Raw genomic sequence first — 25,050 nt, forward strand, 5'->3', positions numbered from 1 at the left:
CTGAGCATGTTTTGGGCTGGTAGCTTCCTAAAAGTAAACACAGTTAACATGAGATGTGCTTGGTACTTGATCTGAAGGTGTAGATTGACATGACAGGTAAGACAGCTGGTAGCCTGCAAGAGTCTCTCCTTGTCTGTGTGCTTCCCATTTTTCTCTTGGGTTGTGAACTAGTGATCATGTGTCACAGGGGGAATTAATTCAGCTGCTTCATCAATTAGAAAACTTAATTTAAAAACATTTGAGTCTCCTGTGTTAGCTAACTGAAACTTCTCTCCTTGCAGCCTTGCAATTGCTATGTAAAGGAGAGAGGAAGAAGGGAAAGCTGCATTGACTTCTTCCATGAATTTTTATCTATTAGTCATGGTGGAGTATGAGAGAATGTCAGTCTTGGCTGACTGTGACCTGATGGAGTGGCTGAAGGGGTCTGAGACCAGGGGAGGGATACTGGGAATAGCTGATATGGGAGAGGTCTGTCTGGACCTGCACCCTAAAATTTTCAGGTCCATGTAGGTGTTTCATCACTTAACTGGAGCCATTGGGTTAAACTGGTGGTACAGGGTAAACCTGGCATACCATTCAGAAAGAGAGGTCTGTGTGGGTAGGAGTCCTCTTTTTCCTTTCTATTCCAGGTCATTCTTTCTAACCAGCCAAAAAAGGATGATTGCAGGGATCTGAATTCAGTGTGAACAACAGTTATCCACCTTTCCGTATTCATTCTCTGTCTGGGACTGCTGTTATTCTCAAAGTGGTTAAAAACTTAAGGCAGGGAAAGGAAACTTCTTTTTGCAGTGTTTCTGTTGGTTTTTTGTTGGGTTTTTTTTCCTGCATGCAAGTATTTCCACAGCGTTATCTTATCACAATGGTACTTTTGCACAAATCAAATCTCCTCCTCACTGTTAACACTGAGATTTTAGCCCCAAGTCTCCCAAGGCACTTGACTTACTCTACCTTTGTTCATTTTTGCCTCATCACAAAAGCAGGCTGTTGAAACACAACACTGCCTTGCAACATCTTTATCAAATACATATCAATGTTTTGAAATACTGAAAGATTTGTAGTAAAGGTCATGTTATGTTATACTTTTCTGTTAAACACAGATTTACATATATAAACAGCAGAGAGATAACTAGTAGTGGGTTTGGTTTGTCTTTATAAGAAAAATTTGTAAAAAATAGGAAGTTGTAGTTTCTCATCCTGCTGTAAACCTGATGGAAAAATGAGTATGTTAATAGCCTTTTCAGCTGATAGTACTGCCTTTATGAATTTAAATTGACTTGCTTCATGTTTTCTCTGCTTTAGGAGAAAGTGGTAAGTGTAATATATTGTTCTAAACGCAGTTACAGTTTGGTTTTCCTAGTATACAACACCTGTATTGTCTGCTCCCCCCCTTGTTTTGCTGTTTCTAATGGGTTTATGATATAAAGTTTCTAGCTGCTTTTGACAAACAAGGTCTGCAACAATCAATACACAAACTGTCCTTTTTTCAAGCTAAAATTCCAGCTTCAGTGGGGACCCTATTCTGTCAGATTCTTGGGTAGACTGACCTGACACAGTAACAACCCCAGAATTACAACCAGCGTTTGATTATCAGGAGAATTACCTCTCACAACTTGACTGGTTTTTAAGCTGTTTAAAAATTACTGTGCACCAGATGAGTGCAGTACTCTACAGGATTAGATCAATTATGGGACAGAATTATACTTTCAACTTTCATAAGATGATTTTTTTTTTTTCTTCTGTGCTATAGGTTTCTGCTGAGGTATCTTAGGTAACAGTTTAACTCTTTGGTGATGTGTAATTTGCCCCCAGCTGAGGTGACATGACTTCAGTTCTGCGTCTCCAACTATGGATCAGAATCACTGTTTAAGTATTTGCCTCAGCTGCCTGGAGGAGGCTGTACTGTTTGCACTTGTTTATCTTGCATATTTGCTCCCTGTGGTGGCTTATCTGTCATTGCACTGAATGTGAATCGAAATGTGGTTTCAACTTAAAATGCACTGTGTGAAATAACTTGATGAAGTAGCATGACACTGGAGTTACAGCACAGTATCTAGGGTTTGTCCAAGTGATGGCAGGTGTGGAGAAGCTTGAAAGTTTGTTTTGCATTAGCCTTTTCTAGATTTATTCCTGAAAATGGGTCAGCAGGCATATCCATCAATGAAGCCATGTAAAAGTTACCAATTTCTGTCACTTCATGGTACCTTTTATTAGCACAGCTTTTCATCAAAACCAGCTGTGTTGTGGATTGATACTGGTATAATGAGATGGGTTACTTTTCAAAAAGGCAGAGCAAAATAATTATTTATAAATCAAAACTTAGCTCTCATGTAACAACTTGATCGTATATAGAGGTTTATTCAGGTTACCTTGTTTGTAGGGGAAGACAAGTGATGGTATTTCAATGTCATACATTATACCTTGAATCTAAGAAATATCTACTATTACTCCTGACAACGACCTGCCAGTTAGAAATACTTTTCAGGCTTTCTTCTGCCTTTGCTTATACCTACACAAGTTTCTTTATTAAATTCATCATGTAAAGAGGACACAATTTGGCTTCATGTCTAATAGTCAAGCATGAAAATACTGAATATAAATACATGCACAAAAAACCTCAAAACTAGCAAAGGCATGGAAGCTAGTTGTAGGTATCTTTCTGAAGGAAGCAGGACAGTTTAGGAACATCTATAAAATGCATGTCCTTTTTTTCTATGGGCTGGCGAATGTGAATGATCAGGTTGGTGAAGAGAATAGTTGAGACATTTGTATTAAAAGTTCTCGCTATTTTTAAGTATTCACCCACATCTATGCCAACTCTGTCAGGTTCTGATGTTGTCTTTTGGGTTGTAATAGTGAGATAAGCTAGAGTATACTTCTCTTACCTCCTTTGCTTGATTATGAGAGCTTTTCTTATTTTATGCTAAGTACCACTTTCTGTTGGAAGAATATCAAGCTTCATGAAGTGTTTCTGTAGGTACAACAGTAAAAATAACAGCAGCTGTTGTTGGAGAAACCAAGGCTTGATTGATTATTGCTGATGATATCAGTTGGGCTTATCTGCACTAGAAGTTCAGTAATACAGGTTAGTGAATAGGTTGTGCAAATATACAGTGATTTGCCCTGTTTTATTTGAAATAAATAAAATACTGCTTGGCAAATGGGAGCTCAGGAGCCTATTCCAGGTTTCATGTCTGGTGGGGAATCTGACTACTAAATAGCAGAAGAGGAGAAGAATGAACTTTTGATCTTATTTTTTTTCTCAACATAAATAACTGTAGGATAAATTTTCACAGTTTATGGATTTTTCTTGTCTCCAGCTGAAGACCAAAGTGGTGATTCCAAATGAAGGTTGGGACCATGTTTTTTCACTGTTCTGTAACAGCTTATCATAGAATGGTTTGGATTGAGAGGGACATTAAAGATCATCCAGTTCCAACCCCTCTGCTGTGAGCCAGGATGCCACCCACTAAAACCAATTAGCTCAGGACCTGGTCCAACTTGGCCTTCAGCACTTCCTGGGATGGAGCATCAACAGCTTCTCTGGGCAAGCTGTGCCAGTATCTCCCCACCCTCTCAGTAAAGAATTTTCTTCCTAACATCTGATCTAAACCTACCTCCTTTCTGTTTTTAGGCAAATTACCCCTTGTCCTGTAACTCCATGCAGTTGTAGGAAATCTCCAGCTCTCTTATGGGCCCTTTTTAGGAACAGAAGGCTTCCCTAGGGTCTCCCTGGAGCCTTCTTTTCTGCAGGCTGAACAACTTCCTCAGCCTGTCTTTATCAGAGAGGTGCTTCAGCCTTCTGATTGTCTTAGGGATGTTAACTTTCTGTCCATCTTTAAGAAAGGCACAGGAAAGGTTTTGATTGTGATACTAATTATTGTTAATAGTTGACAGTATTATTCCATTGGAATAGATTTGAACCTGGGTTAATCCAGCCTGAACGTGGTGGAGGTTGGAGTTTGACTGTAGATGATTTTCTGTTGTAAGCAAGACAAGGAAACCACTAAATATCTTTTTAAGCATTGTTCCTGTGGGAGAGTGTCATACACATAAAAATTACCTGCTGAAGTAACTGAGCATGCTTGGGTTTAATCTCCTTAATTGGGAGAATTGGATTTTGATTTTTGGGGAGTTAGGTTATTTTGTTTTCTTTCTAATTTATTTCGTGAGGTAATTCAATGAATTACAGTGAACACATCATGAATTTTATGCTTTTGGGAGCTCAGGCATGCTGAAAGTGGGGGTTGCTGCCCAGTGGCAGGGGGAAGGCAATGGTCAGTGGCTGCTGCTATGTCTGTATCCCATTGTGTTCAGCCTGTTCCCTCCTCACCTTCCCATTGTATAAGCATGGACTCTTGCATTTTATGCCTTAACAGAGAACTCAAAAGAGCAGAATATACCTGGGTTAGGTTTGGCTGGTAGCAAATTCAAGCACAGATGACAGTTCTACAAGTCTTATGCTGGCTAGAGGAGAACAGGCTGTCCCCCTCTGAATTTAAGACTGTTAGTTAAAGAGGTAACTGATAGCTTTTTATCTTAATTCACAAAAATCAGCTGTGAGACTTGGCTTATTCTGGTTCTGTTATTTGGCTGTGATGTTTTTGTACCCTTGCTGAAAGCTTAACAAACCATTATCATTACCACAAAGTAATGTGTTGCTTCTTTGCTACTTGTATTTCCTAATGCTACTGAGACCCTCCAAGCAGGGCTCACTCCTGAGATGCTCAGGTTATTTAAATTGATCATGATACATGGATGGTATCCTGGCCCTTGCTTCTTTTCTGAAATCCCTTCCTGCACCTGCTCAGTTTTAATATGGAGTTTTTTGTTCTCCTGGTTAGGAGCAACTGCCTCTCTTTTCCAGCTGAGAAAGGGCAGGTAACTGGCTTGTTCTGCTGTCCTCAAAGCTCTTCTTTCAAGAGCATTTTTGGATCTTTTATTAAAAATTAATTTGCGTTCTAAGGAATAGAAAAATGAGTATAAGCATACTTACATTGATAATATGCACACCTGGGCAAAATCAGAAAGCTTTTGTGCTTTTCCTTCTTCCCTTAATGAATGCTGGGAGGGCTGTGGGTTTGGGTTAGATTCCTCCAAGCTTTGCAGTTTCTGCCATTATTGTTCCCAGTTTAACTTCCTTCACTGGGATTTCCCCCTCCCTCTGCCCTCACACATGTGTGGGGAGGAAAGGTGAGAGAGAACTTTCACAACCTCTGGGAGCCCTGGAGAGTGCAGGATGAAGCATTCTGCTAGTCAGTCTCTAACTAGTCAGTCGGTCTGACTCTGGCATGCCTCTTTGCCAGAGAGTGACCCAGCTCAATGGGCAACCATCCAGGTGTACCAGCCCTGGTTTTGTCAGGCATGGGACTAAGCTTTACTGCTTCTGCTCTGGGTTTCAGCTCGTTGTGGATTTCAGAACACCAGAACAGAAAGCAGATAACCTCCATGCTTGCCGATGATGTGCACTAGGATTGATGAGTAGCAGCAGGCAGAGGCATGATTTAATGCAGTTTTTCTAAATGCATTGCTGAGATAAAATTGTTTCCTTTTTTAATTCACTCAGTTAAGTAACAGGAGATGAAAAGACAAAAAGGGAGAGCTCTCCATGTTGATAATTGTTCACTTCTTGCAAAGGAGAATTTCAGTATTAGTTTGTTTCTGTATAAGTAATTTTCTGTAAATCCTATTCCTGTGTGGTGAAGACAAGTAAAATCTGAATGTTTCTGTTGATATCAGATCCATGTGAGCAGGTAATGTCAAGTTCTGTGGAAGAAAAAAGGAATAGAACTATGTGTCACCATGTCATCAAATAAGAAAGCAAATTAAGAGGCATTTAAGAAATAGGTTTAGTGGCCTTTAGGTGCATTTTGAAGAATATCGTTCTAGTTTATCCTCAAAGTTGTTTTAGGAGAGTCGTAGATGTGACTGTGAAGTCAAAAAGAAGTTTGAATGGGAAACAAACGAAATGGTGTGGGGTTTTGCTCCAGGCAGCCTAGGACAGTCTTGCCAATTAAAATTTTGGGTCGTTTCTGGGGCTAAAGCCACTCTGGTCTCTTCCCACACAGGTGGTGCTGGCTGTGACCCTCGCTGGTGTGTAGCTGCACCATTCCACAGTGCTCCTGGGGACATGGATGTGTGTAAGTGTGCTCCTGACAGTGGTCCTCAGAGTTATGAATGAAGCTGGAATCTTGGCTTCTGGCTGAAGTTGCAAACTAGATGACCTTTGAGAATTAAAGTTGATGCTGTGTTTAAATATGCTTTGTAAAGCATTCAGAAGACTTGCTTTTGGAGCAGAAAGGTCAAATCTTTGATGTGCTGGTGGTGATTGGATGCAGTTACGTACACTTAGATTCTCTCCCAGCTTCTTGCTTTTGAGTGCCTTTCACCTGAAGGATGAGGGACTGGCAAGCACTTCAAAGGTCCTGAGACTTTGCTTCTTTTTGTGTCTCTTTTAGTGTTGACATTGTAGTAATTAATGCAAAACTCATTGAGAACAAATTGTTGTCAAAACTAGAAGAGGTGGTGTCTGCTTAAGCCTGCGGTGTTTGGGCCTTAGTGACTCTGAATGTTACATGGAGCAGGAATCGCTGTGTCACTGTCATGGCTGCATCTGCAAGTGCGGTACTTGTGAAAGGAGAACAAAGACTCCAGGGGACATGTGAAGGGGAGCATCGTCACGAACCTGAGCTGAAGACACAATAGAAAAGACTCTGGTTCAACTTTTATTAATAGTAAATAGCCTTTGTATGACCTTAATGACTGATCAAATATGTTATTTTGAATGCCTTCTGGATCCTTTTGAGGACAGTGATACATGCACTGATGAAGGCTAGTGAAGCCTTTCCCTCCTGAGGAGAGGAGTGATGACTCTTGAGTGATGTTCCAGATGGTTGTCAGAGAAGATGGTGGAGCAACTGAATGAGACAGACATTCAGGAAGTAATTTATTGCAAGTCTGTTGAGAAACGAGTTAAAGAGGGAGTAAAAGTGAAACACCCTACAGAGTATGGTTTGTGAAGTAATGAACAACAGGCAAGAAGTTGTGTGAAAATGTTCTGTGGAGGAGGTGACACACACCAAACAGAGGATGGTTTTACTGTTTGGTAGTGACGCAACCCAAGTAGCTGCTGATCTAATTACTCTAAGTTCTAGCTGTTTGTTCTTGCTTGTCTTGAAGCACCACTGGGGATCTGTACTGTTTGAGAATAAGGAGGGAGGATGAATGAACTGAAAAAGAGAATGTATTTCACAGGATTATTTTTAAAGAATTTTGATGGAGAATGCCAGGATATCACTGGCACAAATCAGGGATCCAGACTGATGAAGTCAGTACTAAAAACACAGAAATCCCTTAAAGACAGATGCAAAATGTGTAGTAAAAGTTTTAACTGTCTTTGGTTTGCACTTCTTGAATCATGTCTACTTGGATTTCATTTGGTTAGCACCTGCCACTGTGGAGTTCTGAATCGTAGTGATTCCTTCAAGTTTTTTCCGCAAACTACTACTGTTTTTTTAAAGAAAATAAATTGATAACGACATACTTTCCAAATGTACAAGTAATTCTTCACTGCTTTGTAACTTACCAATGAAAATGAAAGGAATAGAATTTTTCTTATGAGTAAAGGGAATTTTAATCCAGCTGTTTCTTTACCTAGAGTGTGAAAGTCCTCTAGACTAGACTGTCCCTTCCCTTGCATCTGCGCATTTCCAGAATAATTTTTTTTAATGCATAACTTCCTTGGTAATTTACAGGGAACAAAGCGGCGCACTGGTAGAAGTTCAATTTATCTACAGAAGTGTGTATTTGGCATAGCCATGTTCACTTTCAGCTTTAAAAAGTAAGAGCAATTAAGCACGTCTATCTCTGAACTAAGAGTGAAGTTTCAGTTAGAAAATGCTTGTTTGTAGATATATGTTATAAAATAGAATGGCCTCCTATTTAAGGAATATAGCTGCAATACAGCAGCGCAGGTACAGCCTGCAGATGTCATATTACATCCAGCCTGGGGCAGGCCAAATGGCAGGTATAAATCAGTGCTTTCTGGTCTAGTTTGAATTTGCTTTCTGTGCAAAATCTTAAAGATTTCCTTTAAAAGAAGGCTCAGGATGTGGAAATTATCTTCTGCCTTAAAATATCATGCCATCTGTTTCTGTTTCTATTGGTGGTATCATTGCTTTCTTGGGCAGTAAGTAAATCAGTGTAGAGTCCATGTGTGTGTCCTGTCTCTCTTCCCACTGCTCTTTCTCCTCCCTACCACCCGCCAATAAAAACGCTTCTAAAAGAAAATATCAGGAATTGGCAGGAGGAGGTGCATACTGTTCTCCTGATAATTTAAATGTTACTTTTTTGTAGGATGAAAGGAGCTAGAGCCTGCTCCTTCTGAATTGTAAGCAGAGTATCCCCTTCTGAAATGCTTTACAGAAGTGAAGCACAACTGAGTATAAGAGCTGGATGCTGCCTGACATTTAACACTGCTGCAGCTCAGCTGCTCTCAGACATATGAGTCCTTCCTCATGCTGTGAAAGTATACCATGCTGTTCTGTATACTGAGGGTTCTAATGTTCTTAATACACAGTGGTTTTCTTAAAACTTGGGGGTTTTACATTGTGAGAAGCTGATATTGAAGGGATAAGGCTCTGCAAAACAAAAAGAAAATGAAGGAAAATAATAAAACTAGTTATTTGTACCAGTGTCATAAGAGATTGTTTTATTTTGTTTTTCCTTTCTCATTCTGTAGCATGTCCTGAGTCCATGGCAGCAGGTAGCCTGACAGGCTACCTCTAAAGCTATACTTCCATCAATTGCTGATGTTAGTGCACAAAGATGAACTGTTTTGGTAGGACAAGGCTCCATTGAAGTTACTGCTAATAAGCAAGCCAGCTCTGTTCACTTCAGTCCCATTCAAAACACAGGAAAAAGCTCAGTCTTTGCCAAACTTGAAAAGCTGAAACTATTACAGAGGTTAAAAATTATTTATTTCAAGTGGGTGTAAAACATATTTTCAAAATAAACACTGAAACCACACCTGACTCTTACCACATATATTAATCATATTCTGTGTGGGCATGAAGTACAGAAAATGTTGAGCTTTGTATTCCTTGGTTTTATAAATGCAGGTTTGTTCTAACTAGCATTTAATATAAGCAATGCCTTAGTACTGTCAGATACAATGCATCTTCTCATTTTGTAGTGCTACTCTATTGTATCTTAGTTTACTCCTGGCAAAATGATATGGTTGTTTTAATACCTCCCTAATGCTTAACTTTTTAACTTTTTTTTTTTAAATTATGTAGTCATAGATGGGATTAATTTGACTCTTCGATTCTAAAGTGTACCTATATTTGTCTAAACAAAAGCTGATATCCTAGCTCAATAGCTTTTTATGTTTCTGTAGCAAATTATTCTCTTAGTTCAGCATGCTTGTGTTCAGCATATAATGCTGTTACTGATAGTACAGGTGATTCTTCTGAGAACAATCCAGTGGTCCATATGTTTGGTTTCAGTTTTACATGATGCTACAGGTGAATCAGTGTCCTACAGGTATAAAATGCTGGCATACCTCAGCATGTAGTATGTGAGGTTTGGGAGATTTTTTTGTTGTTTTTTTTTAATGTCTTTGAGTATATACTCCTCCTGTACTCATCTGTGTAAAAGCCAAACTGAGCCTGGCATTGTTTGCATGTGGCAGAGCTCTGCTCACCTTTTAGAGCTGGAAATGAAATGTGGGGAATTTCCCTCCTAAGAATGGGTGTATTACTGGGGAGCTGCCTCTCCTCCGTACTACCGACACATTTGCCTCTGTCCTGACCTACCTGTGCCATGACCCAAGGCTGCTCTGGGCACCAAGGCTTGCTGAGGTGTTCTCCACATTGCCCTGGTCTGAGACTTGCTGCCACCATCCACACCCTGAATTTCTATCTCTAACATGTACCTAATCTCTTTGCCCTCCTGAGTTTTAGCTATGTTGCTGAGAGAACAGAGGTGGTGCAGTAGGATTTTTTTAAAGTCACTATAAACCTTGGGTTTGATACCATGTTGGTATGACTCTTATAATCCTCTGATTCCTGACTGAATTATCATTCAGTAGAGTTCATGTGGCTCAATTGCTGAAGCAACAATTACAGGGTTGTGTTGTGTTGCTATTTTAGGATTTTGCCCTCCTTTTTAGCTTAAATACTGCATTAGTGAAGTCCTTGTGTCTTCTGGTACCACTATGCAGCAATGAGATCTGCATCCAAATCTGAGGTGTTTCTGTCTTATTCAGTGTGTTGTTCGGCAGGTTTCTCTAATTGAGGATGTTAAAGAATGTGGAGAAATCAAACTTGCCAACCTTCTAATAGTAATTCCTGGAAAAAGGTGCTGGTTGCACCCTTTGTCTCTTCATGGAGATACTCAATAAGGAAGGAGTTGAATTGGTGGTCAGCTGCACTTGTGCAGTCAGAACTCACTTGTTCGAGATCACTTGGGGCAGACACAAACATGCTCTAGCTGGGGCATTGCAGACTCTCAAGATCCAGCAGGGCTTATTAACTTGGGCTCACTGCCAAGCAAATGCAACTGTGGTGCTCCCAGACCAAGTAGGATCTGCTGTTTTGGCGTGGAGTCCCAGCAGTTAAAGCCTTCCAAGCGTGAAGGGTGCAGATCTGGATCCAGCACGGTCCTCAGATCCAGGAGCTCTAGAAACACGTTGTGGATATCTGAACATATGGATCAGCTTGGGACCATCAGGACTCATTAGATCAGCAACAGTTTCTGCCTTGTTAACCTCAAGCTTGTTTGTTTGTCTGGTTTTAGTTTGGTTTTTATTAAGGTTTTTTAATGTTGTTGTTGGGGCGCATGTTTTTTAAAATTTTCAACTCATGAGTTCTGGGGAAATGTATTATCTTGATCAGCCCCAAGCTCAACTAAAACTTTCTGCATGTGCAGTATGGCATGTAAGGAGCTTCTTGAAAGCACACTGCAGAGGCACTGAGTGTACTGAACAGGAACCAGCTCAGGGTTCTGGAGTCAGAGCTGCTGATCCTAAATTGACTTTTTAATTTCTTTGTGTTGTGATTCCCAGGTCGTTTTGCAGTGAAACAGTATGCAAATGTTTCCATTGTCTCCTTTCTCACAGCCTTTGTGAGCCATGACTGTGGTGCACTCACCATTACACCCAAAGTATGGAGTGGACATTGTTAAAGACTTGTGTTTGGTTTTGTGGTGTATGTAGCCATGGTACATACACTGAGAGAATATGTTTAATAATTGCACTTGTCAGGGTAATTAGCTTTTCTGTTTGGATTTGAAAATGCTCTCTGCAAAAAATTGCAGTGGGCTTGGTGTAACTCCACCAAGCACAAATTAAATAATTTGAAGACGGTATGCTGGGTAGTCTCTGAATTGTTACAGTATTGGAAGTTTATTTTCCTCACAAAATTCACCAGTCCTTAACTTTTCCAGGCAAAAGGTCATGCAGCTCTTTTTTTGTTGTTCATTTGTAGGTGCAGCTGGGACAAGCGGATATAAAATGCCCCATCACAGAGTGCAGCGAACACCTGGATGAAACAACTGTCCTCTATAACCTGCCCCATGACGACATCATCAAGTATAAATACTTCCTGGAACTCAGCCGCATTGACTCCAGCACCAAGCCATGCCCTCAGTGCAAGCACTTTACAACCTTCCGGAGGAGAGGCCACATTCCTACCCCTGCCAAATTGGAGAACAAATATAAAGTGAGCATGCTTGCCGGGGCTGTGGGTTAGATGGCACTGCAAAAGTAGGACAGCATTTGGTGAGCATTAAATGAACTTTTTTGTTTCACTGGAGCTGTGTGCAAGCTGTGATTAGGAATGTGAACCTGTAGTACATCACTGATTAAGTACTTAACTGACTTTTAACAGTTCAGGCAGCTGAACTCTTCAGCCTGTATTTTTTTTTTTGGTAGGTGGCATAATTTTGTCCTGACATACATTTTAATTTAAGGGGTGTTTTCTTTCTGACGTGCAAACAATATGATCACAGTCAGAAGAGGCTGGGAATGGGGAGTTAACACTAGCACAGATAATTTTTGATGCACAACTTCTAAGTCTCCGGGTGTGTGAATTCTGGGCATCTGTGATGTTAGGCTGTTGGCTTTGCTTCTTCCTTAGTAATAGAGCTGTTGTCTGTCCTACTTGTTGATTCTGATTTCTTCACTCCCTTATCAGAGGTTATACATTACTGTAGTCTCGTCATTCACAATGCAGAATTTGGAGAAATAGAGCGGGGGGAAAACCATTTCTACAGCATTTCTTTTCATAGAAGAGTTGCTTATACTGTGATTTTAATCTAAGATAAAAAGCAAGAATTTGGAATAAGCTTTGAGGTGCTGAAAGTCCATCTGAGTTCCAGAAGACAAGAGTAGTCTGCAGCACTGTGATAGTTTTCCATCCGGTTATTAGATTTGTTGTGGTTAATTTCATGATTGAGCTGGCCTTTCCTGGACAAACCAGTTCTCCTCAGTAGGAGTTCAGATGACTGTTTAGATAGCCCTAATTACACAGCGTAAGATTCAGCCCAGTATGAAGATTAAAAGGTGGAAGGTTGTGTATTCATTGGAGTTGAAAAGTTGCTAAAGCTAATTCTAAGTTATGAGCTATTTATGCATATCTGTGTAGAGCATGAATTACATGCCACATTCTGTTGGACTCAGTGTTTTCAAATTTTTGTCACCTTACATTGAGGTGAAAAAAATCTGAAATTGCAAGTAAAATTCCTTCTGCCCAAAGCTATTCTCCTTCACCCATCTGCTTCATCATCAGCACACGTCAGATGTAACTCAGGGTAGATAGAGCTTGTAATGCTTTGGCAGCCTCTTCTCTTAAGGTGTCAGAGGCTGTTAGTGTCCCACAAGTGTGGGTCATTGGTGGTGCAGCTGTTGTATCACAGGCCTGCCAGATCTGAGAACATTCCTCAGAGCGTAACCAGTGCTCTTTTATGAGTTAAAATGCTACAGTTAAAATGTTCCCAACTGCCCTACAAACCACAGTGGGAAAGAATGGGAGACTGTGTGATGCATAGTGCAAGCCAGGAGCAGTTCACTCGTCATGTGGTGGTTCAGTGTGTGTACCTGTGATCTGCAGAGCTGAAATCTCCTGGCAACAGTCTTGGCAAAATGTATCCTTTGAGCGGAGCCCTGGTGTTGTGTGCGAGAATGTCTAGTTGATGCTAGTCAGAAATCTAATTTGGAAAATGCTGGCAAGCAGTATGGATGGTTGTGGTCCGCAGGGCTTCAGCATACTCCTTGAACCTCAAGTGTTTTCTAATGTAGGTGCAGTTTTAGTAATTTGTTTTAATCTTAGCACAAGGAGAAGTTTTGTTGCAGGGAGAAGGTTTAAAAAGAGGACTGTATATAACATGGAGTATATGTGAGCAATTTACATACACACATAGCTGTGGACCAATATTACCTGTTTTCTTAGGTTCTCATGTGATTACATGTACACATTGTGTCTTGTATTTTAGGCTGTTTGGAGGTGAAGACGCATTTTCTTTTGTGTCTAGCATAGGAGACATCTGACTGGAGGCTTTTGAGGCTGCCCTATTCATATGCAAGTAATATAAACAGCAGTTGCACCAGGTGAATTCAGCACAAGCACTGCAAGTGTTGGCTTCAAGAGAGCTGAGTCGTGTGGGGAACATGTATGCACAAGCCTACTGGTAGGATCACAGCACAGCCACTCTTTTATAACTGCAAGGGGAAAGCACTCTAAAATCCAAGACTTTATTTGAACTGATGCTTTAAAAATGTTAATGCCATTTCTTAGATTTTATACAGTATTTAAAATTATAAGTAGCATGGAAATTTAAAGAGGCAGCAAAGTTATAAATTCGTTTTTTCTTATTATAGCTGATTTGTGTCAGCTAAGCTGATCTAGGTCCAGCAGTTTGATTGGCTGAGATTCAAGTCTTGGTGTACTAAGCCTAGAAAGTTAACATGTATGTTGAGGAAGGAGGAGGGGAAGAAAAGGAGAACTTGCTTATCCAAACCTTTATTCTACTATTGGTGCCACTTAGGGCCGCACAGAACAGCAAGAGAACTATTTAATTTTCTATATGAAATATTTTTATTACATATGGATCCAACATTAACTCTGAAAATTTCCTTGCCCTCTCTCATTTGTCCTTAATTGAGAGTATAATGTGGTTGCAGACAAGACCCTAACAAACCTTTGTTCAGAGCTGTTATGCAAAAGAGAATGGAAATGGGCAAAAATTGAAAAATTGCTGGTTGAGTTCCTGTGCATGGAACAGGTAAAGGTTTCACAAGAATGAGTAAGAAGACTTGTTTTGTGAGGAAGCTCTGGCTTTTGCCTGTTGGAGTTAGTTTTTTGACCTGCCACTTGCCATGGAGAAGCAATACTCTGCTCTGTGAGATTCATAATGAAGTTTTCTTATTCACTTCTGTCAAGAGATACACATCACATAAAAGGAGGACTTGAGTGCTTGGGTTTCCAAATGTAAATGTTTTTTCAATGCAGTTGTTACACAAACTGTCTTTTTTTTTGAACTACTGAAGAGTTTCTGAAAGTTGTTCTAGAACTAGCAGGAATTTGTACCAGCAGAGATGCTTTGATCTGTTAGCTCCCCACTTTCAGATCAGATTTTAACTTTAAGTGGCAGATATCTTCATGGCTATACATGGCTTCAGTCTGCCTTGAGCCTCAGCTGCTGCTGATGTGGTGATTTTGCTGTGCTCTCCCTCCTTATCTCAGCAGTTCATTCCTGCCAGCCTGCTTTTGTTTATGTTGATGTTTTGGTGTCACACTGGGAGCTGGATCAAAGATCAGCCCTAATGGGGTACAAAATTTGTTTTGTTGTTGCTTATTTTCAGCTGTTTCAAGAGAGGGGATGGGTTGATGATGAGGAGAAGGAAGATGTTTTGACTGGAGCCCATATTTATTTTCAAATAAAGTGACAGTGTATGCAGCTAGAGACTGTAATTCATGTAATCAGTTAATTGCACGATTAATTTGGCCATCCTGTTATATAACTACTGTTCCACCAAGCAGCAGAAAATCCCACTAAGCTCTTTGTACCTTCAGGTTATAGGAATATTTTTATGAGCAGTCAATTTTGCTATCATCAGGTCACATTGCCTTGTGTTTTGTGTTGAAATTATCTATCAGTTTTGAAAAGTCTTTTCCTGTGAGGCGAGGAAACTGGTAGATAAAGTAGCTTGCAATAAAGAGGCTTGCTAAGAAAATGAAAAATGTTAGCCTCAAAGGTCAGTGTTTTAGAAAGCTGAGAACCAAAAGAGTTAGAACACAAAATTGTGTAATCTTTTTTCTTTCAAGGGAGGCTGATCTCCAGGTGGCATAGAAGTTTGTGTATATATCCATTCTCTCATTTTTAATCAGCAGAAATATAAATCATAAAATAAGTGGGAAAATGTTTGTGTGAGAAAAAACGTATTTGAAAAAACATAAGGTTAATGTTTTGTTTTGCAGATACAGTTTGTCTGCTTTGCTGGACTACAATATATTTTACTGGTTTAAAATCATATGTAGCTGGCATTTCTGCATCCTTGCTATGGTGATTTCATACATAACTACTGAAGCATGAATCAAATAACACTTGACTTTCCTTTCAGAAAAGCAGAGAAAAAGTGGAATAAGAATGTCAAAGAATTGACAGGGCTTTAATTGCCCTCTTCTGTTTGTTTCTTAAGAACAGGGGCATCACGTTGCATCCAAGTTTGAATGGTTTTAGGGGTTTTTTTTTGCAGCTACTAGTTCCAAGAAAAATAAGGTTCATAAGTACTTTAAGCACATAGTTTTCTTGGCTTGCTTCAGTTACTCAGGAGGCATTGAACCCACAGAGAAGTGAAAAGGCCCATTCAAAATATAAAAACTATCTACAAGTTCAGTTTTGAGGAAGGTGCTGTCAGGGTGACAGGTGGAAGAGGAAACTGGTAATGAAACATAGAGTTCTCACTAGTTCAGTTAGGGCCATTTGTGGTAGGAAATGTTATTTTGAGTTCCTGTGGTTATAGCCTCATCCTGTATTTCAGTACTTTCTGATTAATGTATTTGGAAACACCTGATGTCAGTGTGTGTGTGTGTGTAAGTTTAAATACATATCCTGGTGGCTGCTGCATTGCTTTTGCTTATGTGCATGCTATAATAGAAAGATAGAGTATGCAATTAACTTGTCAGATATTCATCAAAAAACAAACTAAACAAAAAACCAACCCACAGAACTTGTGGTTTAAATTATGTTGCCTTTTTTTTAAGGAAGAAGCTTTAACTTCCTGACCTGTTGATTTGGGTTTGTACTTGTTAACAACTGTGTTCTATCTCAAATGTCTGAATACTGCAACTGAAAACTGAAAAGTTTTCAGGTTGTAGAACATTGACTTGTGGCTGCAGGCTCCATCTTGGCTGAGGCATAACAAATACTGAGCCCTTCAATATGATGCTTGTTATAATCTGTCTTCCCAGCAGTAGGACCCTGACTTGTGTTGTTGAAAGACATAAATTCAATGCAGGGATGGAGTGGGGGACAAAAAGGAAAAAAGAAAGACAGAGAGATATGGGTTAGGATGGGTTAGGGTTACGGTTATGCACTTTCTTGTGCATATTGGATTTTAATGTATTGTGTAAACATTTTTCAGTGCTCTGTGTTGGTTTGGTTAGTAGAAATATATATGTATCATTGTTTATGTTCCTCAGAGCAGAAAAGTTCCTTTTTGTTAAGCTGGTTTTATTAGGAGAATTCATCTGGGAAGCAGAGATGCAAGTTAGTATATTTTTGTTGATTCAGCATATTGGCCACTGGCTCATTAGATTTTGAGAAAGGGCACTGCTTTGTGTTGCTTTTGTTATATACTTCATAATGGCCTTGGACAAATTTTCAGGTAAAAACTAACAATGTTTGTAATCTACATGTTTCAGTGCTAATGTGTTGTTTCTCTTTAAACAAGATGTAGTCATTGCATGTGTAAATAATTTTGGCTAGCCCCAGCAAAATATGTAAGGGAGATCAGAGCACCTACTTTGGACTCTTAATTGTAGTCGAGGAAGCATAACACCAGTTGCCATGACTCAACAGGAGGGCACAGCACCTGGTGGGAGTGAGAACTTGAGAAATATGTTTTAGGGTCTTCACATGTGACTACGCTCTAGGATGTAGTTTCCTGAGAAGCATCCCCACACCACACATGGTCAGCACAGATGCTTCTGTGGTTTGCTGGTGAACCAAGTCTGGACACAGATATAACCAAAAATGCTTGGTTTGGCTGGTTGAATTCCTCAGTCCCACCCATCAGCTGGGTACAAAGCCAGGGCAGTGCCAGACATGGACTGCAGCTGGAGATGGTGGACAAGGCTCAGCAGTCACTTGAGCGGCTGAGATGTTTTGCTGCTGAACACAGCAGAAGTGAATGTGTTGCAGGAGCCTGATGTGCCTGAGTGTAAGGTGTCTTCTAGTTCATGCTGTCCTTAGTCATGATCTAGGTTGGAGGCCTGTCTTTGGTCAGATAAGCAACTGCAATGTGCCTCTGTTTATTACTCCTGCAAACACAGCAGCTGCCTTGGCTTTTCATAAAAAAAATAAGCAGGCTGTGGAAGAAGACGTGATGACGATGGTACCTGTTTGACACCATGATTTAAAACTGAGGGAGTGGAAAGAATAGATCCTTTCTCAGTTTGAGTATGGCTTGTGGGTTTTGCCATTAGGTGTGGTCTGTGGCAGTGGGCTGTTTGGCACAGGCTCAGCTTGCCTTGACGCAATCAAGAGCAAAAGGAGGTGCCTGACTTCCCGTTGGTAGTTGTGGCTCTTGGATGAGAGCCTTGCTCATGGCTCCTTTTCCCAGGACCATTTCTAATATAAGCTTCATAACCTGTATGAAACTGAGGTCTGTAGCGCCCCTTCAGAAGACCAAGTACTATCTGTAATAGCCTTGGCAGTGCAGTTTATTCCTGGAGAAAGACAGATCCACTGCACTGAAAACTGTCAAGCTAATTTTCAGGTGTTCTCACAAATGTATTGGAGGCAATTGAATAAGCTTTCTGGATTCTGCCTTTTTGTCAGTTGACCCACACAATCACTTTGGGAAGTAGTGCCTGTGATTAAGCCAAGCTACTTTCACTTCATTTGACTGAGGCCTTTCCCAGCTTTAGCAATTACTTCTGTATTTTCTCTTTTTTTGAAAAAGAAAAGAACAAGCTAGCTTCCACAACTTCTTGTGTTTTTAAAACAGAACCTCCAAAAGATGTTAGGTCTTTGCTGGACAGCTGCTCTCGTAATTTAAGAGCAGTGGTGTTAAAACAGGCTTTCTAGTTGTATCAGCACCCAGCTTGCAAACGTGTGGTGTTTTCTCATTTATACAGATCCAGTGTCCATCTTGCCAATTTGTCTGGTGTTTCAAGTGCCACTCTCCCTGGCATGAAGGCGTTAACTGCAAAGAATACAAGAAGGGAGACAAGCTGTTACGTCACTGGGCCAACGAAATCGAGCACGGGCAGAGGAATGCCCAGAAGTGTCCAAAATGCAAGGTGAGCTGCTCTCCCTTGGCTTGCAGGTAGTGGCTTCAAACTGTTCAAATATACATTTAAAATAAATACTTGTAGTTTCTGCTCAGCATTGGAAATGAAATTCACACTTGCTGTGCAGTTTCTTGTTAATGACCCATTGAGAAAAACAGGTCAGATTTTTTTGCTGGTTCCTGCACTGATTCTGCGGAGTGTCTGCATGTAAAGAAACATTAGGGAAATTATTAAGAGGGGGCTTTGATGAATCATAGAAATGTTTGGGTCAATTAATTACATATTAAATTAATCCTAAAATAAAGCTTTAAAGAAATGGAAAGCTTTAGGGAAATTCAGTGCCCTTTGTCAGGTTTTCCAGAGAGTTTGAGTGTATTCCATGTCTGAGTAAGGCTGGAAATACTCTGTCAACAAGTTAACTGAGGGAAACTAAGACTTGGCAAAACTGTAAGTTTTGTAGGATTGAATGTTACTACTTCACAAGCTGTACCTTGAGGTGGGACTTAACAGGCCACACCTCAAGTGCTCTGTCCAGTTCTGGGCCCTTCACTTCAAGAAGGACATTGGAGGTTCTGGAGTGAATCCAGAGGAGGGCAACAGAGCTGGTGAAGGGTCTGGAGCACAAGTCCTGTGAGGGGTGGCTGAGGTCTCCCCATAGCCTCTTTTAACCTGGAGAAAATGAAGCTCAGGGGGCACCTCTTCATTCTCTACAACCTCCTGAAAGGAGGATATAGGCAGGTGGGGGTTGGCCTCTTTTCCCAGGCAGCCAGTGACAAGAGGGCATAACATCAAACTGCAGGGGAGGTTCAGACTGCACATTAGGAAAGGAATTTCCTTGCAGAAAGGATTGTTAAACATTGGGATGGGCTGCCAGGGAGGTGATGGAGTCACTAGCCCTGGAGGTGTTCAAGAAATGATTGGATGTGACAGTGCCATGGTCAGGTGACAAGGTAGTGATTGAAGGTTGGAGTTGATGATCTCAGAGGTCTTTTCCAACATGGATGTTTCTCTGAAGTCTTTCTCATTATTAATTTTCAACACTGAAATGCAGTTCCACACCCTAAGAATGTCATCGATCCCTTTGGAGATGAGAAGTATTTCCCACTACTCAGATGAGATGCAACAGCCCTGCACACCCCTGCCCCAGTTGCCCTTAATTAAGGCCACTCTTAAATTTGTCCACGATTTTTTTCACAGCTACCAACAGAGTAGTAAGTCAAAGCTGGACTGTTTCATATAAAATTAATATTGAATGGGAAGATTTCCTTATAAGCATACAAAGTATATGTAACACTTTGAGCCTTACACTGCAAAGGCTCATAAGAAAATGTGCATCAGTTTACTAAGTATCGTATTTTGGTCTTTGAGAAAGAAATGCCTGTGATGCCATAGCTTGAAATTGAAAGATTTCAAAACACTGAGCAAAATTGTAAAGCTCTGAAATCAGCAGCTGGTTGTTTACTTCTTCCTCCTGCACACATGTGACCTTTTAACAGAGTTTTTGCAGCTTGCTTTGTGGTAAGAGTTGATGAATTTGAGTCAGTTCCAAAAATGTTCACTTTCTGGGATGTCTTAAAGTAAAATACTTTGTTCCTTTCAGAGTGGGAATAAGTATCTGTTTTGATTTTAATTGTTCGACTTGTGTCAGATTTTATGACAATGGAAATGATGTAACTTAAATAAATTGTCCAAAATATTAGGAAAATGGACCAAGCAAAATAAATATGAATGTGGAAAACCAGGAGTGGTAAGAAAGCTGATAGCTGGAAAGAGAAAGGAACCAAAACTGCTAAGTCTAACATTCAGCATGAATAAGTTAAAATTTAAAATGCCATGTTTAAATATTCAAATCTTATCACCATCTTCAAAAGAAAAGGCTGGACACTTGAAACTTACAGGGCTTGTTACTAATTCTGAAGCATGAGGTTGCATGAGCTTGGCTGCTAATTTAAAAAATACTTGAAGTTTCTTTTCTTAATTGAAGGAAAATAAAACCTCCTACATGGTGGGAGGCAATATGGAAACTTATGAAACTAGCACAGAAAAAGAACCTCTGTTAAGTCCTTCCTGGTAATGTGGCACTGTAAGTGGATATTGAAGAAGGAATTCAACCTTTTATTAAACTGTGTTGCTACCCCAACTCCTTATACTTATTTCTTCAGAAAAAAAGTTCTTCCTGCCTACAATGTCCAAAATGTTTCTCTCAACATACTGTTTATTTTTAAATCAAATCTATAACCTACAATTAATCAAAAGTACCACTTAGCTGGCAGTTAGTTAAAAAAATACATCTTTGGGTAGTTAAAAAAAGTACATCTTAAGCATTGTTCTTCATCAAATCTTTAGTAGGTGTTTGGGCACATAGGGATAAGCATTCTGACAGTTAACGGTTTGAAGTCGGGGGATTAGATCTAATGCTTCTCTGCCTCTCTCTCCCATCCATCCCTCCCTCCAAAACCTGTATATAAAATAACATTGAATCAGATGAGAATTCTATTTCCAAATAAAATGAGGAGTGACAAAGAAAATAATTTGTAACATAACACACTATTTGATTTATCCATGTTCTAGGTCCACAGAGGCCGTGTATCTGGTGAAAACATACTTTATTTTTAACTTCTTTCATATTTTGGTTGAAAATTTGCAGCAGCCAAAATTGGCAAGCAGATTGAGGGAAAGTCGATATTAAATTGTGTCTAAAGTATTTAATCTCTACAGTAAAACTGAAATGAATGGAAATTAAAGGTAGAAACATAAGTAGAGGAAGTTTCTTTACTGAAGTAATATGTAAAATTACTGGTAACTTCCAAAGTGTGATACTGATTACAGTGTAAACTGTGACCATATTTTGCAGATAGCTTCTGGAGATAATTATTTATACCTACAGATACATACACACACTGACTCTTTTTAGCTGTACCATGGAGAAACCAAATGCATTATCTTCTCTGGGCATGCAGATGAGAAAATCAAAACACACTTGGGGATATGTGTATACAGAGGCAGATCCTCAGGCAAATACCAGTATTTCTGTGGGTTGGGTAAGTGATTTGGAAGAATCCTTTGTGATGTCAGTATAGCAGGTACTCTTAGATAAACTTAAACTTGATTATTTTTTTCCTGTAGTAGGATACAGCTTTTAGCACATCTAATGCAAATCAATTATATTTACCGGTCTCCAAGATGTGTTTACGTAAGATAATAAAAATCTTACACACAGTCCAAATGCTTAATTGTAAATTCATGTTGTGACTATGTGCCAGTATTGAAATATAGAAAAAATGCTACTTTTTTAAACTGTATCTTAAATTTATTTTTACTCTTTTTTCTTAATACAACTTTTTCCAAATACACTATACACTATTTTGAGAGTGTATTTTTTCAAACAAGACTTGTCCAAAAAGTGCTGGTCTTGTTCTAAAGTAAGTTGGCTAATAAGTGCAAATTTGCTACATTATTGGATGTCATTTGCCAAAATTTATAACATTGTCTTTCCCCGGTACTGTTTTAAGGGGTTATTTTTTACAGTTTCTTGGAATGTTTGCAACAAAATGCTTTTGGTTACACAAGTGTTTTTACAGTACAGCAAACCAAGGAAATACTCCATGTTGGTGTTATCTTACCACAGTTTTCAAAAGCAGCACTATCTGCAGGAACACCACATAGCAGCTCTAGCTTAGAAGGCTTTGAACAGCAGCAGAAATTTAAGAAGTATGTTAATGCAAATAAAGGAGCGTGCACTTCTTATCTGTTCTGATTCATATAAGCATTATCAAATAATTCAGGCCATAGTTTTTGGAAGCACTCTGCAAATTAATTCTCGGCCTCTGGAGGGAGGAGAGTCCTTATTTGTATACAAAGTGATAAACCTGGGCAGGTTTTCTTTGAAGGTGGAGGAGACATGGCCACTATCCTCAGAACTCCTGGCAGTGATTTCCCTAGTAGATTTCTATGAGAGGGCGTGTAACATGCACAGGGGGTAAAATAAGGGTCTGCAATAGCCACTGTGCTTCTTCAGTTGTCCACTTAGGACTCCAAACTGGATGTGTTTGCCCTTGGTGGGTAGTTTTCACCCCTGTTGTTCTGGAAGCTGTCCTTGGGTTTCTGAATGGCTAATCTTCCTCTGTAAGGTGAGTGTACATCTTTGGTTTTGAACAGGCCGTGGGTGCAGGATGAAGCCTGTAGCTTTGACTGAATGCACGGAGGCAGAAACTGGGCTTGCAGTGTCCATGCTGCAGGGGAGCCTGCAGTCACACTGCGCTGGGCCCCGCACGGCCGCAGCTTCCCACGGCCAGCGGCATTCCTGGCCCCACGCGTTCCCTGGCTGCCTCTTGTGCGCCATGGTGCTGCCTGTGGGGCAGGAACACCCCTGATATCTGAGCCATCAGCGGTCACTTTCTCAGCCTATAGGTTTGTAATCCATCTCTGTCAGTGGATTATCTGGAGGGCGCGGAGGCATGCTCGTGTGAACCGGAGATGAAGTTGATCTGGTGAGATGTCATGTCTTAGGCTTGAAAGCAGCCTGACCAAATGATACAAAGTTCACCTGGCATTGTCAGTCTGCAAAGCATGTGATAGGAAGTTCAAGCCCTGCATCTGAGGTTTGTGGGGTTTTTTACTTTGTTTTTTCTAATCAAGTCTTTACTCACTGGAAAAGAAGGAGGTTTTGCAATAAAAAGGTAATAGGCGAGTACAGCTGGTTGTTCCAGATTCGCAGCATTTGAAGACAGTTACATGTGCAGATGAGTATTGACTAAAATATTTTTATGGTTGGCTTTTTGAAGAAGCAAATATGAAGTGCATGTAGTTGCAGTATTTGTTTGTAAGATAAGAAATCCTTATCAACTTATTTCATGTTTTTAAGAGGACAGTATGTCTGGAGAATTTACGGCAGGAACAAGTAGATGGACAAATGATTCATGAGTAATGCATGATTAACTGGAGCTGGGAGGCTTCTAGGAAAGCATGGGTAGAAGGATGGCAGGCAGTTTCTAAGAGGTGGATATTTTGTATATAAATGGTAGAACATAAAAGGCTATTGCTAGCATCTCCTTGAAGTTCTTACTACCAATAACAATTACCTTATTTTTGGAATGTGAATGGTTTGCATCTAGGATTTTTATAGGTTCCACGATTCTACAGAATTACAGTGAGAATGAATGATAACTTAATTGGGTTGGTAAATTAGAGAAGAGAGAGGAGAATTCAACAGTCTTGATTCAAAAAGAAAATAAAGCAACCAGTTAATTCTCATTAGTCACAAAATCTAGTTCCCTCATTTACATTTAAGAGAATCAGCAGATGAGGAAAATTACCCTTTAAATTACATGTCTCTATAATTGCTGTATGAGTTGGTCCCCTGAAAAATTAATTTTAAATAAATTTTAAAGTTAATTTGTCAAAATACTTTAAGTCAGTATTAAAATACCTTCGTTTCAGTTGAAGTTAATCTGAGCAATTACAGTAAATAAATTGTGGCTCCAGAACTGGAGTCAACATCTTTTTTCACATGTAACCTGAGAACTAAGAATTTGATCTGACAATGTAATGTCCCTTTTAGGAAAAAAAAAAAGTGTTTATCTTCTAAAGTTGTGCTTAAGTTGATATAATATTGGGTAGAGTTCTCTTTCTGCTTTGCCTACTGTCAGTGATTAACTGTGAAAGTTTTGAAGTCAAGTGGCTTATAAAGCTCATCAGCAGTGGTGTTTTTTCAGATTCTTCTGGAAAACAAGACACCTGTAATACAGCAGAATTCCTTGGGGTAAATGGGGATGTTTGCTCAGTCAGACAAATTTTAAGTCTACCAGAATACTTGCCCACTGGAAAGCTTTATTTTTAATAGCCCAGTTCTCTCTTTTGTGAATATTTTCCCCTCTTTTGTATAAAAGCAGGGTTTAAAAGTATAGCAAAGCAAATCCTGAGATCACTACTGAGATTGGCACAGGGATGCTGGTAGGTGTATCTGGAGCTACTGTTACCCTTGTAACCCTTTTACCACGGGTGTTGCAGATGGAAAGCATCACTTCCTTACATGGATAGAGTACCTGTTTCAGTAGATGTTTGGGCGAGCAAGGTGAGAGCCCAGATCACCCCTGATCAACACCAAAGAACAAATGCGTATGACCCTCTCAAGAATGTTGGATACTCCAGGAGTCATGAGCTTCTCTGGAGCTCGCTGACCTTTCAGTGTCTCTGGTGCTTGCAGAGCCACTGAGTGGTCATGCCATGTCTTTCCCTGTACCTCCCTGCAAAATGTAGGTAACTGTAGGCGGTTTCAGGAGACATTGATTTATCTGTTGCAAGTTTCAACAGCTGAAATTCAAATTGGATGTAATGGAAAAAAGTATTCCCAGGGAGGATGGTGAAGCACAGTATAGAATGCTTAAAGAGGCTATGACATACCCATGCTTGGAAATTTTTTTAATCTAATGAGATGAGACCTGAAGCAATGTGATCTGTCTGGAGTTATCCCAGCTTGGAGTTAGGGGTTAAAATAGATGACCCCTTTGCATCACTTTCAACCTCAATTATTAGGCTA

At 39.9% G+C, this 25,050-nt stretch overlaps 1 protein-coding gene across 1 annotated transcript in view; it reads left to right on the forward strand.

Annotated features, from left to right (window-relative positions):
• The window catches only part of RNF217 (ring finger protein 217), a 54,314-nt gene that overhangs the window by 20,550 nt on the left and 8,714 nt on the right, over positions 1-25,050 (forward strand). Inside the window, exons 2-3 of the mRNA XM_038131487.1 lie at positions 11,484-11,717; positions 18,357-18,521. Coding sequence (XP_037987415.1) covers positions 11,484-11,717; positions 18,357-18,521 — 399 coding nt within the window. The remainder of the gene's footprint in view (positions 1-11,483; positions 11,718-18,356; positions 18,522-25,050) is intronic.

This window comes from Motacilla alba, chromosome 3, assembly GCF_015832195.1.
Source record: "Motacilla alba alba isolate MOTALB_02 chromosome 3, Motacilla_alba_V1.0_pri, whole genome shotgun sequence".
In the NCBI taxonomy this organism is placed as follows: domain Eukaryota; kingdom Metazoa; phylum Chordata; class Aves; order Passeriformes; family Motacillidae; genus Motacilla; species Motacilla alba.